Genomic DNA, 25,136 nt, shown 5'->3' on the forward strand with positions numbered 1-25,136 from the left:
TTTAAGCCTGGGGACAGAGCATATTATAAAGGAGAGGCCCAGGAATAATCTTGCAACATGGGAACCAAGCTTTAGAGTACATTCCATATGCCTTACTGACACTGATTACCACATTGAAAGAACCTGAACAAAGGATGGAAACTGAAGATCTCATGAGTATAAATGGTCAGAAGGAGATTTCAAAAATAAATTAGGTTGACGGCAAGTCACCAGATGTCTAATTGTTTCAGCAAAAAAAAACTGCTTGTCCAAAGAAATTATTGAATATTCTTGAGGAGGGACGCTTTGCATTGGTAGTGGATTATGAGAACATGGAAATTTTCATTATTGTAATTTTTTTTTGTTTTCAAGATGGGCGAAGGGAATATGAAGTATGTTAAAGATCATATACATTATCTTATTACCATTTTGTACATTTCCTGATGAATAGTTTTTTGACTGCATATCAATTTAATTTAAAGAGGGGAATCTGTTGGTATCTAACAGGTTCAGTTGACGGGTATTTTTTGTATTATCATTGAAGAAATGAATGTTGTTAGCATACCTTCACACCCACACTCCCTTTTGGGGAATAGTGTGGGAAGGATTCCAGTACTGACTATTAGCCCGGTGAACCGCATTGAATTCTCCTTCCGTAGACAACAAGTCCTTCCGTTGGACTCGAACACGGAGCTTCTGGTCCAGCGGTAGGGACGCTACCACTGTGCCACAAATGTCTAATAGTTTACAGAAATATTCTGAACAGGAGTTGGGTATAGATTAGTTAATTAGCAGGTCTATATAAAGAGTCAGCCAACATTGAAGATGGGTGTTAGATCAGAAGTACTGTGGCTAGCAAAAACAATCTCCACCAAAGCATTCTCGTCTGTGTATCTTCTTCACTACTAGACCTGGGAATTTCACTAATACACATTTACTATCCAAGCACAGGAACTTCACATCTTTCAATGCATTGTAATGGTGAATTAAACGGCAAGATGCCAATGTCAGTAAGCAAACAGCAAAGCAATGCACATCATAAGTAAATTGTGGTTTTCGTTTAACCACTACTTTGCCCTTGCCTGAAGTTGCTGCGTAATTTGTGCAGAAACAACAGGATAACTGTCGCTAGCCTCTCCATAATTTTGACAGTAAATTCCGATCCAATATCCTTGTATTTCCAATTCTTTTCTCCTTCTACCCAAAGTACAATGCAAAACAAGCTTATAAATTACATTCTTCCAAATTATTTCCTGCAGGATTCAAAAGATCAGTACACTTACCACTACAGTCACTGCCTTCCGGTGGCCGACAAAGTCCATGTTCGTTTTCCAGCCATCCCGCTCAATGATCTGTGCAGTGGGGCCTGAGTTGTTCATTGCATGAGCAGATACAAGGTAATGGCCATCCGGGGACCAGCTTAACCTCAGTACGTGCGTCGTGCCTGCACACTGCAGCAAAATGAAGCAATTATATGACCATAGCATTTTGTGGTTACACAAACCATGTCAATAAGATGTTTACAATTTGCATGGCAATAACTGAACAAACACAAATGTTGCTAACTCCACTGGGTGTCATGGTGGCACAGTACTTAGCACTGCTGCCTCACAGCACCAGGGATCCAGGTTTAATTCCGGCCTTGTCTGTGTGGAGTTCGCACGTTCTCGCCGTGTCTGCGTTTCCTCCGGGTTCTCCGGTTTCCTCCCGCAGTCCAAAGATGTGCAGACTGGGTGGATTGGCCATGCTAAATTGCCCTTTAGTGTCCCATGATATATAGTTTAGGGGGATTAGCAGGGTAAATATGTGGTGTTATGTGGTAAGCCTGGACAAGTTTTGGTGCAGATTTGATGGGCAGAATGGCCTCCTTCTGCACTGTAAGGATTCTAATGATTCTATGAATGACTTGCATACCAGATTATATTTCTGTAATGTTTTCAAGATGGCATCAATTGGTTTAACATTTGAGTAACATATTTCTAAAAATGAATTGACTGGGTGGGTAACCTCAGAGAAGTTTTTTCTCAGAATACATTCAAACGATTTCACCTGAAGAATGGGGGCAGTTTTCAGGTAGTCAATTCCACCAGGCTGTCTCAGCTCACCATCCACCCAATCCAAGGCACAAACAATGCCCATGGTTGGGTGTCAGTTCCAAACAACTGCACGCTTTTTGCATATTTTGAGCATCTCGCTGAACGGGGGTAGAATCTGGGAGTCAAGTATGCAGCAGAAGTTTGATTTGTGAGAGCCATCAGAAGAATTGATCCCTCCCTGACCCACAGGAATCACTTTTAAAACCCAAAAACATATATATTAAGGACCACTGGTTCGACCACTCAATGCCGTGGAGAACCATAGACAGCAGGTTTTGGTGTAATACAGAAATAAGATTTCAGCTGGGGGTACCGACCATTTATTTGTAAGGCCTAATCCAAATTAGACTTTCAGGACATTGATTTTTTAAAAAAAGAATGCATTCTTCAAATTGCCCCTACCTTCACCGTGAAGAAGACAGTCGACAAAAAAGGACAGAAGAGAAGCTGGCATTATGACTGCTGGAAGGCCTGCATTCTAGATTGCTACATGAGAAATCTTATGAACAGGCTTCCCACAAAGGGCAGCATGAAACTGCATCACCTCAGGGCAACAACTCAGACATTTACTGTAAACACATACTTCGTCAAAAGGTTTAGTGATATTCGTCTCCAACTGCCAATCCATGGTCCTCCATACTTTTAAGCTCCGGTCGTCAGCTTGGGATGCAATGTACTTCCCAACAGGATCCCAGGTGAGGCCCTTCACCAGACCCGAGTGACCCCGTAATGTTGCAATGATCTCTACAAGGAAGAGAGTTGAAATGTATTCACGGTCTTTGAAGCTTACAACTTTTTCTAGTGAATGAGACCTTTTGTGACCAACAGCAAGTTATTTTTTACACAGCGTTCAAACCTTACGATTGCAATGGATTCAAAGGAAACAATTCCTGCATGGGTTTGAGGCAGAGTATCTATGCTGAAGAATGTAAATGCTAAAATTTAACTTTCAACACTGATTCATGAGGAATTCCAATTCATACTGGATCCAGTCCTGTCCATATAGAACTTATTAATCAATTTAAAGCCAACTTCCAATCTCACCTGGAAACTTCAGAGCATTCCAGATAACAACGGTGTTATCTATACTGCAGGAGGAGAGCCAAGCATCGTGGGGTGACCAGGCCAGGTCCATCACATCTAGAACATAGACAAGAGTCCTCAGTAAGTGTACTGTAGTGCACTATACAATGTAAAGCCAAGAAAGGAAACCTCAGTGACACATGGGCCAGGCAATCACCATTTCCAAGGAAGAGTCTAACTATCTCCTCTTGACATTCAATGGCATTACCATCACTGAATCCCCAACAATTAACATCCTGCGGTTACCATTGTCTAAAAACTTAACTAGACCAGCCAGTGGCTACAAAGAGGTTGTCTGATGGGGATAGGCTGAGCAGATTGGGGCTATATTAATTGGGAGGTGACCTTATTGAAATATTCGGATTCTGAGTGGACCTGACAATAGATACTGAGAAACTGCTTCCCTTTGTGGGGAAATCTAGAATAAGGGGGCACAGTGTCAAAATAAGGAGCCTTGTATTTAAGATTAGGAGGAGGAATTTCTTCTCTCAGCGGATTGTGCGTTTTGGAATTCTCTTCCCCAGAGCAATGGAGGCTGGACCATTGAATATATTCAATTTTTGACTTTCGAGCTACATGGGAGCTAATGGCTATGGAGCATTGGCAGGAAAGTGCAGTTAAGCACACAATCATGATCTAACTGAATGGCAGAGCAGGCTTGGTGAGCTGAATGGCCTATTCCTGCTCCTATTTCTTATGATCTTACCTCATGAAAACCAAATCAGAAGGTGGGAACTCTGCAACAAGTAACACACCTAACTCCCCAAAGCCTGTCCACTATCTGCAAAGCACAAGTCAGGAGTGTGATGGAATACTTCTAATTGCCTGGATGAGTGCAGTTCCAACAACACAAAAGAACTTTGACACCATCCAGCACAAAGCAGTCCACTTGATTTTCACACCATCAACCACCTTAAGCATTCACTTCTTCCACCATCGGCACACTGCAGTTGCAGTGTGTAGCATCTGCAAGACGCCCTGCCAAGATTTGTTTCGTTGCATCTTCCAAACCTGGTATCTCTAACATCCAAAAGAATAAGTGCATCAGACACATGGTAACATCACTACCTGAGAGTTCCTCTCCAAATCACATTCCATCCTGATCACCATTCTTTCACCGTCCCTGGGTCAAAATCCTGGAACTCCCTTCCTAACAGCATTATGGGCGCACCTACATCACACGGAGTGCAATTGTTCAAGGCAGTGGCTCACCACCATCTTCTCAAGGGCAGGAACGAATTAAAAAATATACAATATGTTGCTACTATTTTAAAACAATGCATAAGTTAGTAATTGTTTAGCTGAGGGATGCCAATGCTGGGAAACAAAGGGCTGAATTTTCCAGTCCCGCCCGCCACGGGAATTGTAACTGGCAGGGGGTGGACCATGCAAAGGTCCGTTAACCTCAGGCAGGATTTTCTGGTTTCCGGGCACGCGCGGCAAGAAAATTCCACCCAAAGTCTTTTGTGCAAGGCCCACTCACTGCACTGCACGGTACTTGCTGCCTGGCTACACACCCACATAGCTTCTAGTCTTGACATAGGAACATAGAAATTTGGAGAAGTAGGCAATTCAGCCTTCGAACCTGCTCTGCCATTCAATCAAATCATGGCTGATCTCTCCCTGGTCTCAAATCCACCTCCCCACCTGTTCCCCATATCCCTTTAACCCATTTTTTAAAAACAGAAACATATCTATCTCCTTCTTGAAACCAGTCAACGATTTAGGCTCCACCGCGCTGTAGGGCAGCGAGTTCCACAAATTCACCACCCTCTGCGAGTAGTTTCGCCTCATCTCAGTTTTAAATCTACTGCCTCTCAACCCATACCTGTGACCTCTTGTTCTAGACTGCCCCACAAGGGGAAACATTTGGTCTATGTTTACTCTATCAATCCCTTTAATTTTTTTTATACTTGATCAGATCCCTCTCATCGTTCTGATATCCAGCGAGTATAAGCCAAAACTGTTCAATCTCTCGTCATACATGCATTGACTATTCTAATGCACTGGCCAGTCTCCCACTTTCCATCCTCTCTAAACCTGAGGACATCCAAAACTCTGCTACTCCTGTCCTAACTTGAAGCCAATCACCCATCCCGTTGTTTGCTAACCTACACCAGTTCCCAGGTATTAAGCTCAGGATGACTCTCAATGTCAGGCACTAGGGCAGGGCAATGCTCATCATGACAAATGGTTAGAAAGGAAGGGTTTCAGATATTTAGGCCAATGAGAGGAGCTCTGGAGCAGGGGAAACATGGCAGAATGGGCTTCAATGAAACAATATCAATATCTTCACACAGGAAATTTATACTGTATGGTAAGGTTGGGGCAAATCTAACAGGATATTCCATTATATTGATTTCCCATCAATATAGTGAGGAGGCAGAGCAATCAAAAATGGTGCAGTATGTGCGTGAAGTGTGAGAGGGAGAAGGAATGGTACGCTCATGGACAATATTGAGAAGAGAAATACTGAGAGATTGCAAGAGGGGTTAGCAAGAAGCAAAGAAGATAAAAAAGATTTTTCAAGGGACTTCAGTATGGATATACTTCCATTTGTCCTCAAAGCATCTCTGAAGAGGTCAAACATTTCCACCAACTCATGGGAAACCTGGCTTCTGACCAAGCAAAATGGAGAAGGCTCATTTGGGAAGGCACTGAACACATCAAGAGACTTAATCAGGAGTGTGTAGAGGCACAAATGCAGAAAAGTCATAAGGCCCTTTTGAGAGATCAAAGACAATGGGTGGGATTTTTCTCCCCCTCCGTGGTGCGTTTCGCAGCGGGAGGTGGCACGCCCCTCGCTGGCGGCGGGATCTTATGATCCCATCAATGTCAATGGGTCTTCCCATTGAATGCATCCTTCCCCGCCAAGACACAGGGATGTGCCGTCGGCAGGACCATAAGATCCCGCCAGCGTGAATAACAGCAAGATTTTGGGAAATATAAAAGTATACAAAGTTCAGAATGAGTGGGTGCATAATTCACTGGCAAATGGTGACAATGTTAACAAAAGGACATGGATTATATATCAGCACAATAAAAGAACAATGTTGGAAGAATTTGTTTCATACAAAATCCAATCAGAATAATTTAGCCACAAGTGGCTAATTAGGTCTATACCTTAACATTTAAAATGGAATTAGACAAATATTTGAAAATACATTTTTAAAAACAGGAAAAGGACAAGGTATGGCATTAGATAACCCCCGTGTAAGAGCAAGCACATGATAAGTAATGGGCAAAGCATTTTCTTTTGATCAATGTAATTCCAATGATCCAATTTTTCTCATCCTTGTGCCTTAATCCCGAGTGTTAAAAATCAAACAGAATTTTTCTATTTCTTACACCAGCCAAATCTAAGTGGATTCAGAGTTCACCAGGAATCACAGACAATTCAAAGTCTTTTAGCTCCCAGTCACCATTTAGGTCATTTTCATGTGACAACTGCTTAGCTAATTGCCTCTGGATAAGTGTTTGGCCATGAAACAAGAGTGACAGATTACAGACCTTTACTGGCAAGGCAAGATGCCAATAAAGATCTGCAACAGCTGGCTTCAAAAATGTTCTCCAAGTTTAGCCATTAACCTGGTAATTTCCTTCTGTGAAGGAACACTTGCCTTTGCTCAACACCTTCGCTGATAGCACAGTGAAACGCACAGTGAAATCAGATATAGCCGTGGACAAACTCTTACCTCTTTCCATTGTCAAATTAATTTTATTCTTCATTCACCAAATTCCTCTCCTCTCTTCACTGACACACTGCTGAGATACAGCTGGACACCCTGGTACCTTTCCCAAGTGGCCACTATTTGAGCACCTAAACAATGAGTATTGATGGACCACTCAATCACATGAAGCAGCCACTTTCAACGCCAAACCTGGCCTCAGCTAACATCCATGCATGTTCACCTCCAGTGGAGGTCTCTGGATTGGGATCAGAAATGGAAACAGTGGATATCTATTTCAAGAATATATCGAGAAGGCATCGGGCATGCTTTCCTTTATCAGCCGTGGAAAATAATATATAAGATTTGTGAGGTTATGCTAGAACTGGATACAAAACTAGCTAGATAACAGCTTGAGTACTGCATACAGTTCTGGTCACTGCATTACAGGAAGATGTGATTGCACCAAGAGAATGCAGGGGTGATTTATGACTATTTTGCCTGGACTGGAAAGTTTGAATTACAAGGAAAGATTGGATATGCTGAGGTTGCTTTTCTTGAAACAGAGGGAGATGAGGGGTGACTTAATTGAGGTGCTTAAAATATTGGGCCTAGATAGAATAAATAGGGTCAACCTATTTACGTTTGCAGAAGGGTCAAAAACCAGAGATCATAGATTTCACGTAATTGGAAGAGGATTAGAGGAGAGATGAGGAAACAAGTTTCCACCCAGATGGTCTTGGAACTCACTGCTTGAAAGGGTGATAAATTCAGAAACTCTCACCACAAGTACTTGGATATCTACCTAAAAAGCCAGTGGGCCAAATCCCAAATGTGTGGCCCGTAACACCAACCAGATCAGCTTTGACACAGATCAGCTAATTTGGCACAGATTGATGGCCAATGCATAGATCTTTTCAGTTTACATAGTGCAGGTACTCACTAAATAAATTCACTGAAGATCAGGGTGTTCAGTCGCATTTCATTTCATTTCATTATCCAAAAGCTGTGTTAAAAAAAAAGTCTTTCATTGCCCACTTCGTGGGAACATGATAGAACATGACCTGCAACTCATACCTCCTGTATGACTTCTGAGGATAGAAACGCACCTCCACTGTTCCACATTAGCTAGCTTGCTACTGGAACCAAAGACATTGCTTGGTCCGATATACCTTTAAAAAGCAATCACACAGTTACCACATATCACATCATACTTAGATTCTCGACACCAACAATGAAGCTGCAAGGCACCAAACAAGCGTGGATATATCCATTCATTGTGCTGTCATGGACTGAACTTTACCACACAGTCCTGTTTTAAAATGTCTCATTTAACTTGAGGAGAAATTGGGGATTCAGTAAGCACCTTAGCTAGGAGACATGCCCAGGTGGTCTGGTTGCCAAGGAGGTGAAACTCAAACAGAAACCATGTCCATGGTAATTCACAGTAAATAAACAGCTACATTGTGAGACACAGGAGAGAGAGAAGGAGATACAGCAACTACGGCTGTGTTGAGAAATAAAGCAGCTACTGCTGTGGGGAAGCAGGATACTTGCAAAAAGTTCATTTTCTGTTCGATAGGAAGGGAACAGAGCAGATTAGACTTTAGGAGATTTAAAGAACAGGATGTAGCTGAGGTAAGCCTCACTGGTAGAAATTGGATCTGGAAGACTCACGCTGAGTGGAACAATTTTCTGAGGACAGTGGAAGTTATAACCTTGTGGCAGGGCAAAGTGAGTCTGCTGGACAGCCAGACATAACTTTACTCTCGTTCTTGTAATGCTGCATGTCGGCCAGAAGCATGATGCACATCAAGAAGGGTTATAAGAGGCATCTTGACTACATTAGTTAATGCAAAAATACCATTTCTTTGGTTCGGTTGTCTGTTAAGTAATGTTTGATTTATGTTGATTTTAGATCATTTGTTACAGTAAAAGTCTTAAAAGCATGAAATCTTGTCCTTTAGTTATTTCTGTTCATTGTTTGGGAAAATCAACTCCTTTGAAATGTAATTGGTCGCTGCAGGATTCATAATAATGTGCTGCAGATTAACAGCTGCCCAGTATGTCCCACTATACTTAGCAACTTTGAACAGTTTACATGTTGCCAATATTCATTCAGAAAGTGGCTGTCGACAACCAACCAATGGGGATGCACCGGGTACACCCATTTATAATGTATTAAATCACAATGCAAATCCACTAGATCTCCCTCTACATACAGCATTAGAATGTAACATTGATCTATTGGTTACCTGTGTGGTTGTCTTTGCATCATTCCTGGATATAATTATATGTTTTAAACTCAACCAAGTAAATCAGTGACTGAGTACATAGGCTTGTGAAGCTTGCAGTCTTCAGATACTTACGCAGCTCTCTTCCACAACATGATCAACTTGTCATCTCCACCTGATGCTAGGTATAATCCATTATTAGACCAGCGCACGCAATTTACACAGGCTGCAAGGAAACAGAGGCAAACATTAGCAATGTCACATTTATCTGCAAGAATGCAGAAGCAGCAAAATAGACTTTGAATTAAATAAAAAAACCAGGAGAGCTCAGCGGGTTTACCCAGCAAGTGGCTCAGCCAAGTAGACCAAGAGCTCCAAAGTTCAATTGCAAGTCTGTACTGAATTATATGTGGTAGAAGTTGAGCCTCTGCACACAAATTAGAAAAAGAGAATCGGACCAGGTCATTCATTTCCAATTGCTATATAGGGACATCAGCTGGAAGTGTGCTGTTGTAAGCAACATGTGAGAACAGAAGGCGTGGTTGGGGCTGCCTTCCTAGCAGTCAAATAGGTTTCAATGGCCGCATAAATAATGGTGAACGAGCAAAGTATCAGAGGCTGGTCAGCACTCAAGAGGACTATACTCCAACACTGACTCAATTTTCTCAACAGAAAGTGATAGAAACGTGGTGCAGAAATTAGAATGTGAAATAAAATCAAAATAAACCTTTCGTCTTAGTTCATCGGAATTAATTGATAAACCAGATATCACAAACAGGAGATAACGTAGCCTCCGTTTCTCCCAGTGGTTTTGGTAGATGAAAATAACTGGTTGTGGAAAAGAGCAGTCTGGGAGATAAGCCAGTTCAACATTTATTTTAAGGAGTGGAATTTCTAATACCGTTGCAGTGTGAAAAAGACACCAACTCTTAAAGAAGAAAAATGAAAATATAGACACAGAAAATGGGAGCAGGAGAAACTTCACTTATGAGGATAGATTGGAGAAGTTGGAACCGTTCCCCTTGAAAAGAAGGCAGCCAATAGGTGTTGATAGAGGTGTTCAAAATCATGTGGGCTGGACAAAGTAGGTAAGGAAAACAATTCCCACTCATAAATTTCTCCTCATCTCATTCCTAAATGGCCTACCCTATATCTTGAGACTGCGACCACTTGTTCTAGACACCCATGCCAGAGGAAACAACATCCCTGCTTCCAGACTGTCCAGCCCTGTCAGAATTTGATTTGTTTCAATGAGATGCTCTCTTATTCTTCTAAACTCCAGTGAATATAGGACTGGTCAACCCAATTTCTCTTCTTACGACAATCCTGCCATCCCAAGAATCAATCTAGTGAACCTTTACTGCACTCTCGATGGCAAGTATATCCTTTCTTAGGTAGGAGACCAAAACTGCACACAATATTCCAGGTATGGTCTCACCATGGCCCTGTACAGCTGCAGTAAGACATCCTTCTCCCGTACTCAAGTCCTCTTGCAATGAAAGCCAGCATACCATTTGTTTTCGTAACTGCTTGCTGCACTTGCATTCTTGCTTTCCATGATTGGTGTACAAGGACACCCGGGTCCCTTTGTACATCAACATTTTCCAATTTATCACTCTTTAAGTGATACTCTGCCACACTGTTTTTCTTATTGAAGTGGATAACTTCACACTTATCCACAATACAGTGCATCTGCCATGTATTTGCCCATGCATTCAACTTTTCCAGATCAAATTGAAATCTCCTTAGATCCTCCTCACCACTCACATTCCCACATAGTTTTGTGTTGTCAGCAAACTTTGGAAATATTGCATTTGGTTCCCATTGATGCATATTGTGAATAGCTGGCACCCAAGCACTTGCCCCTGCAGTGCCCCGCTAGGCACCACCTGCCACACTAAGAAAGACCCATTTAATCCTACTCTTGGCCGGAATTCTCTGGTCTCGCACGCCCCGCTACCGCTGCCAGCGAGAACGGAGAATTTGGCGCCCCACTTTATTAAAGGTGTTATGAAAGCCCTAATACATCAAATTCACTGGTTCTCAGTTACATCCTCAGAAACTCCAGTAGGTTTGTCAAACATGATTTCTCTTTCATTAATCTATGTTAACAATGTCCAGTCCTGTTGATACTTTCAAAGTCTCCTGTAATTACATCCTTTACAATAGGCTCTAGCATTTTCCATACCACTGATGTTAGGCTAGCCAGTCTGTAACGCCCCATTTTCTCCCACCCTCTTTTTTTTAATATAATAGTGGAGTTACATTCACCAGCCTCCAATCTGCCCAGACTGTTCCAACATTTGCAGAAATTTGGAATATGACAACCAACATTTTTATGGCCACCTCCTATATCTGCTAGGATATAGATTACAGACATAGATTATCAGGCTCATTAATTTCTTCAGCACTATATTTTCACTAATAACTTCCATTAGCCCGTTCTCCTCACTAGACCTTTGTTTCCCTAGCATTTCTGGGAAGTTATTTGTGCCTTCAGCGAAGACAGAACTACAGTAGTTGCTTAATTGCTCTGCCATTTCCTTATTCTCCATTATAAATTTTCCCATTTCGGACTGTAAGGAACCTACATTTATTCTCACTAATCTTTTTCTTTTTATATACTAATGGAAGCTTTTACACTCTGCCTTTATGTTACTTACAATTTTACTTTCATACTCTATTTTTTCTCTCAATCAATCTCTTGGTCCTCCTTTGCTGAATTCTAAACTGCTCCCAATCCTCGACCTTGCTACTTTTTCTATCAACTTTACATGATTCCTCTTTGGGTCTAACACTACCCTAAATTTCATTTGTTAGCCATGGTGGGGCTGCTTTACTTGTTTTTATGTCACAAAGGAATATATAATTGTTGCAATGCATGCATTAGTTTCTTAAATATAGTCATTGACTTTCCACTGTCATGTCTTTTCATGAAGTCCTCCAACCTATCATAGCCAACTCATCCCTCGTGCCTTTGCAGATTTAAGGTCCTAACTTCAGACTGGACTACTTCACTTTCCATTCTAATGAAGAATTTTACCATGTTATGATCACCCTTCCTTAAAGTACCCCACAGAACAAGATTATTAATTAACCCCTTCTCATTACACAATACCAATTCTAGGATAGCCTGATCTCTAGTTGGTTCCTTGACATAGTGGTCTAAAAAACATCTCATACACACTCCAGAAACTCATCAGCCACAGTATTATTGCTGATTTGGTTTACCTAGTTTATATGTTGCATCATTATATGCATCTCTTCTTTTCCTCTTTAATGCTGTCCTCTACTGTTTGGAGGCCTATGGACAACTCTCACCAATGTTTTCCTCCCCTGTTGTTTTAGTTCCACCCAGACTGAATCTACTTGATTTTCTGTGCAAATGTGCCTAATTAGTAACTCTGACTGTATGGGTTGACTATTCGCTGTCCCTTAAAAAGGCACTGACGTTGAGGATTAACAGAAGAAACATTTAAACTCAATGGCCAGAATTTTACCATCCCACCTGCCATGGGAATTGGAGCGGGCAAGGGGCAGGCCATGGAAAGGCCCGTTGACCTCAGGTGGGATTTACGGTTTTAGGAAGAGCAAGACTGTAGAATCCCACCCAATATTTCACAATGATAGACATTATACGTGAAAAAGCAAACTAGAACATTATTGTATCCTCCAAATGGAATAAGGATTCTGAGGCTTGTAAATAGCAAATTATATGAAAGATCACTGAAACATTGGGCAAAGTTCCTGAGTGACACATAAAAGGTGGCTTCCGCATATATAATCACATGTACCTAGGTGGTTATCCATTTGGCAAAGCATTTTGGGGATAGCCTCATTCTTCTCATCCTCCTCTCGAACAACTGGTGGCATGTTCCATATGACAACCTTCCCTGAATCCTCTCCTGTAGGGGAAAAGTAAATATTGAGCCATTTTAACTTGCTTTGAATGAAATTGATTGTTTTAGAAAGTGACTCTCCTAACAATTCATAGATTTCTTCTATTTAGGGATACCTTGGACACAAGTAGGTGGAGGAAATCTCTGTACATCTCCAAAGCAGAAAGTTCACAATTAATTGAACTATTACAAATTGACAGAAGCAACACAGCAGAAATTAATCTCCCCAGGAAGGGTGAAAGTGCCACAATGAGAACTAACTGTGGATTACTATGGTACATTACTCATAGCATCAGAACAAGTGGGAACTTGAATAGGCCATTGCAAAGCAAAGGCTATTATTTCCACAGCAGGGTGGCACCCAGCTGCCACATGGTAATGGGAGGACCATTGAGTCCATAGCTTGAAATCCCTGATATAAAGGGCCAAGTAAACAAATCATTCTGCTGTCGAGAGCAACAGATTCATTTGTTGAATCTTTACAGCATAGTTTCTTATGGTCACAAGGCAAACTATGAAAGGGGACAGCGGCTTTCTGGATCATGCCATCTCTAAATTAAAAAGTAGCCTACATCCTGCCTCTTACCTTGTCCACCTGTTGCAAACTTGGTTCCATCAGGATGAATGTCCACAGAAAATATTGGCTTACCTGGAAGAAAATAATTAAATGTATTGAACAGAAGCATTACGACTCAGACACAAACCTCACTGCTGCTTCACAATGAAGGGAAAGGCAACATCTGTCCTCAGTAGTTTACATCTTGTTCAACAGAGGTCCTGACAACTTCCACGTAACAGGTACAACCTTCCAAAAATACTTGCCCCGAAGAAGAGTTATTGATTCCCCAGCTCATTTTCAGTCTTACCATTTATGTTATCTTATTATTTCAGCATGCTTTTCTTCTTGGATTTAATGTAATTTTCAATAGCTCTGTTTTTCGAGTCTTCCAGCTTATTTCCTAAAACTTACTGAGATCTTAACATTGATTTCAAAATGATTTCCACCCAATCTTTTCACCAGTTCAGTGCATTCAATACATTGACTTTTGCTGAACTGTGTCCCAGCCAGTCTCAACACTAGTGACATTATGGTCTATAGTTCAGTCTCAAGGTCGCTTCTTATACCAAGTTAGGACATCTCTTTCCAGCTCTGGTCAATATCCAAGGTAGAGAACCAGTGTTGCAAAAGATCGGAGCTGAAGATAATTCACTAGATCCTGGCTGAATTTAGGGCAAATAAAATTTTCATTCATGATCACCTTGCATTTTTCTAATATATTATTGTTCTGTTCAAATGATTCCTGCATCAATTCAGCCCTCTTGCCTACATAGTAGATTTAACCAAAAGACTTCAACCACACCACACAAAGAAAAACTGAATGCAGGAGATCTAAAATAAAAACAGAAAAGGCTAGAAACCCACAGTAAGCTGATCAGATTACTGACAGGTGGACAGCTTACATCCAAACAAAAAAAGTGTCCTGGTCAAACAGCTAAATTCGTTTTCCTTTTTCATTTACTAGTGAGTGACAGCACTTTTTTTGTTCCTATGAAAACCTGTCACTTCAAATAAATTCAAGATAGTGGCCCAAGACTTCAGTGAACAGTGTATTCAAACCTTACAATGCTCCACTACTAAGATTTCCGTAAAGTCTTATCTTGGGAATGTCAAACTTTCCAAACGGCATTGATCTAAAATGTGAAAACATTCTGCAGTACAATCCTACTGTTTCTTCTTCTAAACCTGGAACTGGAGAGAACAGTTTGAATGATTTAGCACAAGGGAGAAGTGTCGGTAGTTATAAGTCTGTTCCTCCCGACGGCATTAATGAGCGCACCGAGGTAACAAAAGGCCCATCTCAAAAGATGTTTTAAAATGGGGCACTGAGATATATCAACACAAGTGTCATTTTTGATATAGCTTTTTGGTATTAACACACTAAATAAATGATGCGGCCTGATCTTTATCTTTTTCAAACTTAGTGTCAAACTATATAACAGTCATTATTTGCAATATTAGTAACAAGTTAGAATTAATTAAAGTTTTAAGTTAAGGGTGCATCTTGCAAACAGGGCAAAGCATGATCAAGTTTAACATTCAATTTGCGAAGAAAGATCACACACTAAGTTTTAACTTAAGTACGGTTTTCTTGAAGAAATGAGGCGCATGGTAAACATATTAAACAGGACTGACTTGTTAACAAGTAAATCTACAGGAAAACCATGAGAAGCATTCAAAGAGTTCTTATTACAACATAATGAAAAGTTCTGTTTGTGCAGTCAAGTAACCTAGGTCAATATGTAAGGCAAGATGCAGTATAAAGCTAAATGGAGTTACTAACACAAATGTCAAGGAAAGTGATAATGCAGAGGCCTTGGGGAATTGTGGAAAACCACAAAGGAGATGCAAAGAAGATATGAAGAGCTGTAAAAAGAAACCAAAAAACTGGCAAGTAATGTAAAAGGTAAAATATAACTATATTAATTGGAAGGGAGTGGCTAAGGAAGATGTGGGCACTTTAAAGGATATAGTCCAAGAAGGAGAACAATCAAGCCACATCATCCTCTAGTGTAGTCATGTCAAAAATCTATATTAAAAATTGCGTATTTGCCAACAAGCCTCAATGTTCAATTTGCTCCTGAGACATGCTTTTTATTATCTCTGTACTCTCATTAATACCTACACTAGTAACAGACCTGTAACTGCCAGTATTTAACCCGAGTGTTAAACCATTCCAACTGTTCTCTTTAATTGCAACCCAGGTTTGGAAGAGGAAAGAATAAATTGTACAATAAGGTACTAGGTAACAGGGAACAAGGCAATACAGATTTATTACACAAGCACTTTGGATCTGTTTTCACAGTAGAGGAAAAGGGTGAAATAGCAATGAAAGAAAGAAACTTAAAAATAAATTAAAAGAAGGAACTTATGTTCAATAGTAGCTTTTAAAAACGCCAATGAAGAAATATGATGGACATAGAATTGATTCATCTCCAAGGCCTTGTGGTTTCCACCCAAGTACTGAAAGGTGAAGAGATTGAAGAAGCTTCAAGCTCTCTTGACATGGGAATTGTGCTATTAAACTGGAAAATTGCTGATGTCACTCCATGTAAGAAGGTAGGAGAGAGAAACTGGTTAATTAAAAGGTTGTCAGTTTAACATTAGTTATGGCAAGCTACTTGAATCTGTACTTAGAGATATACTGATTCATCAATTGGACAAACATGAGCTGATCAGGAAATGTTAGCATGATTTTATTAAGGGTAATCATGTCTGACCAATTCAGTTAAATTCTTTGAGGTGATCACTAATAAAAGATAGTCAGAAGGGTGTCTATGGTTATTACCCGTATGCACATCTCAAGAGGCATTCTATTTGGTTCCACACAAAGGATCACTGGACAATTCAGTGTGCATAAAATAGGTCACCTTTTAACGTAGATTGAAAATTGATTGGGAGATAGAAAATGGGGATAAAGAGTATTTACTCAAATGTGACAAGTGATGGTCCCCAGGGATCTGTTCTGCAGCCTCTACTTGTCACCACAGGTGGCACAGTGGTTAGCACTGGTGCCTCACAGCACCAGGGACCCATGTTCGATTCCCAGTTTGGGTGACTGCCTGTACGGAGTAGGCATGTTCTCCCTGTGTCTGCATGGGTTTCCTCCGGGTGCTTTGGTTTCCTCCCACAGTCCAAAAGATGTGCCGGTTAGGTGCACTGGCCATGCTAAATTCTCCCTCAGTGTACCTAAACAGGCACAGGAGTGTGGCAACTAGGGGATTTTCACAGTAACCTCATTGCAGTGTTAATGTAAGTCTAATTATGACACTAATAAATAAACTTTAAAAGCATTTATGAATGGCTTGAATGAAGGAATAGCTGGTTACAGTGTTTTCCCAAGTTTGCAGATGACACCAAATCAAGAGGGACAGTAAATAGAGTAGAGGGGATGAGGAAGTCCCAAAGGGACATAAATGGATTAAATGAATGGGCAAAACTGCAGGCGATGGTCTTCGATGCAATGGGTAAATGTGAGGTTTTACTCTTTGGATCTAAAGAAGATAAATAGAAGTAATTTGTAAATGATGAGAAACTAGCAACTTTAGAGCAGGAAAGAGAATGGGCGTCCAAATGCACAAATCATTTAAATCTAGTAGACATACAAAAAGCAGTTAGAAGAGCCACTGAAATGGTGCCCTTTATCTCAAGGGGCTGGATTACAAAGGAATGGAAGTAATATTTCAGTTTTACAGGGCCTTCAACAGACCCCATCTTTAGTACTATTTTCATACTTGCACTGCAGATCAGAAAGGGTTGAGCAGATTCACCAGGATAGTGCGCAGACTTAGAGGGATAAATTAGGGCAGAAAATATAGCTTGTATTCCCTCCTCTGTAGAAGACTCAGGGGTGATCAGGTTGAAGTATTTGAAATAATAAAAGGAATCGATAGAAAAACCATTTCCACTGGCAGAAAAATCAATAGCAATGGGAAATGGTCTTAAAATTAGAGCTAGGCCATTTAGGTGGGAAAAAAAGGAAACTTTTCTTTCACAGAAAGGATAAGAAGTGTGGAATCCTCTGCTACTCCCAACTCACAAAGTCACTCTGCAATAAACCATTCCAGCACACCCTTCATCCGCCTCATCTACATTCTCCCCAACAGCTATAAAATATTTAAATCACAATGCAAATCCACAGCTTCAGAATATTAAGGGTACATACAGATTCATTACATACGAACATACAACTTTGGAGCCGAAGTAGGCCACTCAGCCCCTTGAGCCTGCTCCAGCATGCAATAAGATCATAACTGATTGCATTGTAAACTCAACCACATTCCTGCCTACACCCAATAACCTTTCACCCCTTGTTAATCAAGAATTTATCTAGCTCTGCCTTAAACATATTCAAAGATTCTGCCTCCACTGTCTTTTGAGGAAGAGAGTTCCACGACTCTCTGGAGAGAAATAAATTCTCCTCATCTCCGTCTTAAATGAGCGACCCATTACTTTTAAACAGTAACTCCTAGTTTTGGATTCTCCGGCAAGAGGAAACATCCACTCCACATCCACCTTGTCAAGATCCCTCAGGATCTTAAAGGTTTCGATCAGGTCGCCTCTTACTCTTCTAAACTCTAGTGGATACAAACCTAACCCCTCCAACCTTTCCTGAAAAGCCAACCCACTCATTCCTGGTATTAGTCCAGTAAACCTTCTCTGAGATACTTCTAATGTGTTAACATCTTTCCTTAAATAAGACCAGTGCTGTACACAATACTCCAGATGTTGGCGATGTTAGTGGGGACACTGCCTTCCAGTCCAGAAAATATGGTAGTTTCACCAAATCGTACAAATGGACCACCACAAGTGGATTCAAAGTTCCAACACGAGTTTGAAAACACACAGTAGCTAAGCAACTTGAAGGAGAAAAGACAAGTTATAACAAAGAACAAGAACAAAGAACAATACAGCACAGGAACAGGCCCTTCGGCCCTCCAAGCCCGCGCCGCTCCCCGGTCCAGGATTGAATCCTGAATCCAGGATCCCCGCCCAATTTTCCAGCCTATTAATAACATGTTGGGAAAAGAGCCTTTTGCACTTGACCTATACCTACAGATCTACTGCATCATTCCAGCATTTTCTGTGTTTAGTTCCAGATCTTTGGCATTTAAGGTGACTTAACATGACACTACAAAGGAAGAGGTAATTCAGCCCACCATGCTTGTCCCAACTCTGTCCAGTTAGTCCCACTTACCCTGCTCTTTCCCCATTCTGCAAACCTTGCACCTTCTTCCATCGGGAAAAGGATACAAAAGTCTGAAAACACATACCAACTGACTCAAGAACAGTTTCTTCCCTGCTGTCATCAGACTTTTGAATGGTCCTATCACATATTAAGCTGATCTTTCCCACCTGTACCTGCAACACTAGATTCTGCACCCTATCCTTTCCTTCTTCCCTATGTACTCTATGAACAGTACATTTTGTCTGTATAGCGTGCAAGAAATAATACTTTTCACTGTATCCCAACACATGTGACAATAATAAATCAAATTCAAATATTTATCAAATTCCTTTACTGAATATACTTTCACCACCTACTCAGGCAGTGAACACCACGTTGCAGCAATTCACAATGTAAAAAATTATTTTCTCATATTGGCATTGGTTCTTTTACCAATCACCTTAAACCTGTGTCCTCCAGTTACCAACCTCACTCATTCTACCAAAACTTCATACTGGAGTTATATTAAAGCCTCTTTCCTTCTTCCCATTGATGTTTGACACCTGCAGCACAACAGCAAGGTCCAAGAAAATATATACAACGGAATCAATTTCTGTAACCTCTGAGACTAACCATGCATCAATATAGAGCCAACAGACTGAGTAAAATAAATAGAGCGTGGGCGTAATTAAATTGTAAAGAACCAATCTCATCAAGGTCTTCAACATAAATCACAGACACAAGCTTGCTCATTAACCCTACTATCTTCTACCAGTCATCGAGTGTAATCCGACATGGATTTTTGTTTGCACTGTTAGGCTTTGATACAAAATGTCAGGGGACTTGCCAGGCTCTTTCAGGTGATAAGTCAAATAGAAACTCACCTTCCCTTTTTGCAGCATAGAATGATTACAGCACAGGAGAAGGCCATTTGGCCATCATGCCAGTGCTGACTCTCTCCAACTCACCTGGCTCCACTCCAATGCCTTTCTCCCTATAAACGTGCAAATTATTTTCCCTTCCGACAATTGTCGAATTCCCTTTTAAAGCCAAAATTAAATCTGCTTCCACCGCACTCTGGAGTTTACAGTGCATTCCAGATTGTTGTCTTTAGTTCTTTTCCCATTCACTTTAGTCAGTCCTCTCTGACTCTTGACCTTTGGCAGTGGGAACAGTTTCTTCCCTACTACTCTACCTAGGCCCCTCATGATTTTGGTCACCTCTATCAAACATCCTCTTAACTTTCTCTCATAACATACTTGAGTTACACTAACTGCTTAAATTTAACTACTCGATAGTGGGCGACACAGTGGCACAGTGGTTAGCATTGCTGGTTCACAGTGCCAGGGACCCAAGTTCAATTCCAGCCTTGGGTGACTGTCTGTGTGGAGTTTGTACGTTCTCACCGTGTCTGCGTGGGTTTCCTCTGGGTGCTCTGGTTTACTCCCACAGTCTAAAAGATGTGCTGGTTAGGTGGATTGGCCATGATAAATTGCCCCTTAGTGTCCCAAGTTGTGTAGGCAAGATGGATTGGGGGTTATGGGAATCGGGCGGGGGGGGATGGGTGTGTGGGCCTGGGTAAGATGCTGAGTCGGTGCAGACCCGATGGGCCAAATGGCCTACTTCTGCACTGTAGGGATTTTATGATTTAAACTATTCCAACAATTGAGGGGCAAGAACTGCAGCGTATTACCAATAGATTTCTATTCATCAGCTCAACAACAACACAAATTCACTCATTGTTGGTGGTCTGAACTTGCCCAGCTGCTTCAGTCATCTGTAGCCCTTTCGACAATAAGTGACTATTGACTTTGTTTATCCAGAAATTCCTTGGTCTTCCTCTGTTTTTTAAAGTTCACTTCTGGTCTTTTTTCTTGGCACAGTTCTTTTTGCACAAAAACTTAAGTGAAACAGCACTTATCTTCCTTGTGCTGAAATTAAATTAATAGGTCAATAAAATGAACAGCTGCAAATTAAAATAGACTAAGTAAATTTACAAGCAGTATTCATGGCATTTAAAATTACATCAAAGCTACACAAACTACTTCATGTAACTCAAACGGTTTCAGATGCCTTTAGATCCACCATTGCATAAGCAGCAAAAATATCAACGCAGCAATTGCAAGCACTTAGTAAATACTGGACTATTTTAGGAATATCCAGATAGAGTTGCATTCATACAACACCTTTAACAGTGAAATTTCCCAAGACATTTCACAAGGGCATTGCAACAATTGACACGGAGCCAAAGATGACCAAATATTTGACCAATGATGTAGGTTTTCAGGAGCATATTTAAAGAAGAAAGAGGGCTTTGTGGAGGAAAGTAACACACACCCATCAAAGTGTCCTATTTGAAGGAAGTGCTTTCTAACATTTCTGTGGTATTATGCTCCAAGTATTGAAGTCTCAATACCAATGGATTACCTGTCCGTGCTGGTCCAAAGATAGTGTCATTGCTAAGTATTATAAGTGCGGAGGTGTCTCTTTGCAGAATTAAGTGTCTTACTAACTGCCCAGAGTGATTCCACGGAGCAAATGAAGTCATGCAAGTCACACAACAAAAATCTACGTCACACCAGTAACAGAAATTTTCAAAATTCATGGGTCACAGAATCACAGAATACTACAGCGCAGAAGGGGCCTTTCAGCTGATCGAGTCTACACCGAAGCATGAAAGGCCCTGACCTGCCCACCTAATCCCACTTGCCAGCACTTGGTCATCTGCTGGATTTCTTCTAATCTCTCATCTCAATCCACTTCTTTCGTTTGTTGTATATATTCACCAACTCAATTAAAGTACATTGTGAAAGGGAAATCGTGCTTGACAAATCTAGAGATTCTGAGGATGCAACTGGCAGGGTAAATTAATGGGACCCAGGTGAGTATAGTATATTTGAATTCTTGAAAGACATTCAATAAGATGTCACACAAAAAGTTCTTGTACAACATAAGGGTGTATGGGGTTGAAAGTAATATATTAGCATGGATAGAGAATTGATTAAAGAACAGAAAGGGGAACAGGAATAAACAAGTAATTTTCAGTTTGTGAGCTGGAGCAAATGAGATGCCAAAAGAATCAGTGCTAGGACTCAGCTATTTATAAGCTACATTAATAACTCAGATGAAGGGACTAAATGTAATGTATAATATGTTGCAGTTGCAAGCAACATGTGCTGCTCAGGGCCAAGCGATCCCACGACCAACAGATCAGATCAAAGTTCTGCACTCCTGCCACATCTAGATGTGAATAGTGATGGACTATTAAACAATGAACCAGAGAAGGAGGCTCCACAAATATCCCCGTCCTCAATGATGGGAGGGCCTACCACATCACATGGATGATCCCACTCAGCCTCCTCCTGAATCCCCAACACCACAGATGCCAGTCTTCATCCAATTTGATCCACTCCAAGTGATATCAATAAATGGTTGAAGGTACTGGATACAGCAAAGGCAATGGGCCCTGACATCATTCCAGGAGCAGTACTGAAGACCTGTGCTCCAGAACTAGTCTCAGCCCTGGCCAGTAACACTGGCATCGAGCTGACAACATGGAAAGTGGCCTGTACGTCCTGTCCACAGAAAGTAGGACCAGTCCAGTCAATTATCTGTCCAATCTACTCTTGATCATCAGCAAAGTGATGAAAAACATGGTCAATAGTGCTGTCAAACAGCATTTACATGGCAATAACTTGCTCACTGATGTTCGTTTTGGGTTCTGCCAAAGCTATTCAGCTCCAGACCTCAGTACAGAATTGATCCAAATATGGACAAAAGAGCTGGATTCAAGAGATGAGGTGAGAATGACTGCCCTTGACACCAAGGCAAAATCTGACTAAGTATAGCATCAAGGGTCGCAGTAAAATTGAAGTCAATGAAAATCGGGGAAAACTGGTTGCAGTCACACCTTGCACAAAGAAAGGTGATTGTGGTTCTTGGACAATAATTATCCCAGCCCCAGAAAATCCCTGCAGGATTTCCTCAGGGTGGAGTCTTATGCACAACTAAGTTCAACTGCTTTAGCAATGACCTTCCATCCATCATAATGTCAGAAATGAGGATGTTCCTGATGATTGCACAGAGTTCAATACCATCCACAACTTCTCAAATACTGAAGCAGTCCATGCTCATATGCACAAGATCTGCACAACATTCAGGTTTGGGCTGATAACTGGCAAGTGACCACTCTCCTGATTTCCCAAACCTATGCACAGTGCAAAGTTAGGAGTGTGATGGAATACAGTCCACTTGCTTGGATAAGTACAGCTCCAACAACGTTCAAGAAGCTCAACACTATTCAGCCCACAAACCAACCCACTTAATCAGCACCCTACCCACTACGTTAAACATTCTCTCCCATATTGGCAACAACGTGTATCATATATAAGCAACACTGCTACAACTAGCCAAGTTTCTTTCCCCAGCACTTCCAAATCTGCCACCTCTACTTGTAGAAGGACAAGGGCAGCAGGTGCATGGGAACACTATCATCTGCAAGTTCTCCTCCAAGCCACACACCATCCTGGCTTGGAACTACATTGCTGTTCCTTTACTACTGCTAAGTCAAAATCCTGGAACTCCCGTATTAACAGCACTCTGGGTGTACATACACCAGATGAACTGCAGCAATACAAGAACGTGGCTCACCATCATCTTCTCAAGACAAATTAGGGATGAGCAACAAACGCTGTTCTTTCCACAGGTGCTCAGATACCATGAATGAATAAAAATTGAAGAAAGTTAGATAAAGTAAACTGTGAGGAAGACACAAAGAGTAGAAAAGTAGTATAAGTTAAGTGAGTGAGCAAGGTGGCAGATGAGGTATAACGTTGAGAAACATGAGGTTATTCACTTTGATTCATTGAGTAGAAAAACAGATTTCTTTTTAAATGATGAGAATCTATTAAATGTTGTGTTCGGGGCATTTGGGTGCCATTGTACGAGAAATCGAGAAGGCTAACATGCAGCTACAGCAAACTATTAAAAAGGCCTTTGTTACAATACAATGGAATTCATGAGTAAGGACTGCAAATGTGCAAGGCTTTGGTGAGATCACTCCTCAAGTACTGTAGACAGTTTAGGCCTCTGTATCTAAGGAAGGATATACTTGCCTTAGAGAAGGTAACTCCAAAGTTCAACAGGTTGATTCCTGAGTTAAGAGGGTTGTCCTGTAAGGAGAGACTGAGTAGAGCTCTGGAATTTAGGAGGATGAGAGGTGATTTCATTGAAAGGTAAAAGATTCTGTGCAAGCTTTGCAGGATAGATGCTGAGAGGATGGGTGGAGAGTCTATAGAACAAGGGGGAATTCCAGGGAGAGAGGACAGTCAGTTCAGACGAAGATGAGGAGAGTTGAGAGCCTTTGGGATTCTCTACCCGAAATGCTGTAGTTGCTTAGGGGTGGAGTATAATCAAGATTTTTGGACACTGCAGAAATCAGGGGATATGGGGATTGAGCAGAAAACGGAGTTGAGGTTGAAGATCGGTTATGAACATTGAATGTGGAGCAGGCTCCAGGAACTGTGTGGCCTACTTTTTTTTTAATCTCAAGATTCCTATAGTCTTATAGTTAGTTGTCCCAAGTACCTGTTCACTGTGGTGACTGGTTCAGTCAGCATGTCCCCACTCCGTACCTATTCTTCGACGTCTACCAATACATATATTGTGCATAATTACCTGACTCCAATCCCTCTCAACCCACCCCGCTGTTGTCCATCTCGATCGCCAGGTAGAGACCTCTGTGACCCATCGCCACCTCCACCAACTCCTCCTGAGGAATCTGTCACTCATTCAGGCTCTTGGGTCTCCGCGATCTCCAGCTCCCCTCCCACTCATCCCGATCCCAACCCAGGCTGGAGTCTGCGCCACCATTCCCATTCAGCCTCTCTGACAGATGCAGTCACCTCGACCCTCCTGCAACTGCCCCGCAGCCCTTCCCGGCTTCCTGCCTCCACCAGTCCCGAGATCGCGCCCGGCCATCGCACAGCTCCCGCTCACCATTGTGATGGACCCAGGCAGGTTTGAGCAGCTTCATGCTGGGCCCTGAGACCTGGGACTCGAGCTGCACCTCACTGGCTCCTGGTGTCACTGTCCCGGGGTGCCCCCGGCCTCTCACTCCGCTCCCGCCGGAAGGGAGCCACACGCTCAGCGCTCCCCGGAAAGCCAGGCGCCGCGGCCGCAGCGCTCCGAGGAAAAGTCAAGGTCAGGACAAACGTTCCTGTACAAAACAAAGCCCCCAAGATATGACCCATTGGGCAGCTGTGCTGAGACCAGGAGCTTTCACTTTGAAATACATCTGTAGTTATTAACTGGAACACATACTAATCTAATTTCTTAATGTGTTTTTATCGTGAAGGGTCTGTGTGATGACCTAAAGCATCAGCAAACCTAACACTCGGCCTATTTGGCTGAGACTTGTGTGTTCAGCAACTGGCAAATCCTTCACCTCCCT

General features: G+C 41.6%; 1 protein-coding gene across 2 annotated transcripts in view; it reads right to left on the bottom strand.

The window, feature by feature from the left end:
- hira (histone cell cycle regulator a) overlaps nt 1-25,136 on the bottom strand; it is a 100,439-nt gene extending 75,303 nt beyond the window's left edge. The window contains exons 1-8 of one of the 2 annotated variants that reach the window (XM_078226849.1): nt 24,683-25,136; nt 13,546-13,608; nt 12,855-12,965; nt 9,196-9,286; nt 7,904-7,998; nt 3,120-3,215; nt 2,659-2,819; nt 1,263-1,430 (exon numbers count right to left, since the gene is read on the bottom strand). In XM_078226849.1, coding sequence (XP_078082975.1) covers nt 1,263-1,430; nt 2,659-2,819; nt 3,120-3,215; nt 7,904-7,998; nt 9,196-9,286; nt 12,855-12,965; nt 13,546-13,608; nt 24,683-24,719 — 822 coding nt within the window. In that variant the 5' untranslated portion in view covers nt 24,720-25,136. The remainder of the gene's footprint in view (nt 1-1,262; nt 1,431-2,658; nt 2,820-3,119; nt 3,216-7,903; nt 7,999-9,195; nt 9,287-12,854; nt 12,966-13,545; nt 13,609-24,682) is intronic. The other variant, XM_078226850.1, reaches the window with a different exon arrangement.

The sequence above is a fragment of the Mustelus asterias genome, chromosome 13, assembly GCF_964213995.1.
Source record: "Mustelus asterias chromosome 13, sMusAst1.hap1.1, whole genome shotgun sequence".
Taxonomy (NCBI): domain Eukaryota; kingdom Metazoa; phylum Chordata; class Chondrichthyes; order Carcharhiniformes; family Triakidae; genus Mustelus; species Mustelus asterias.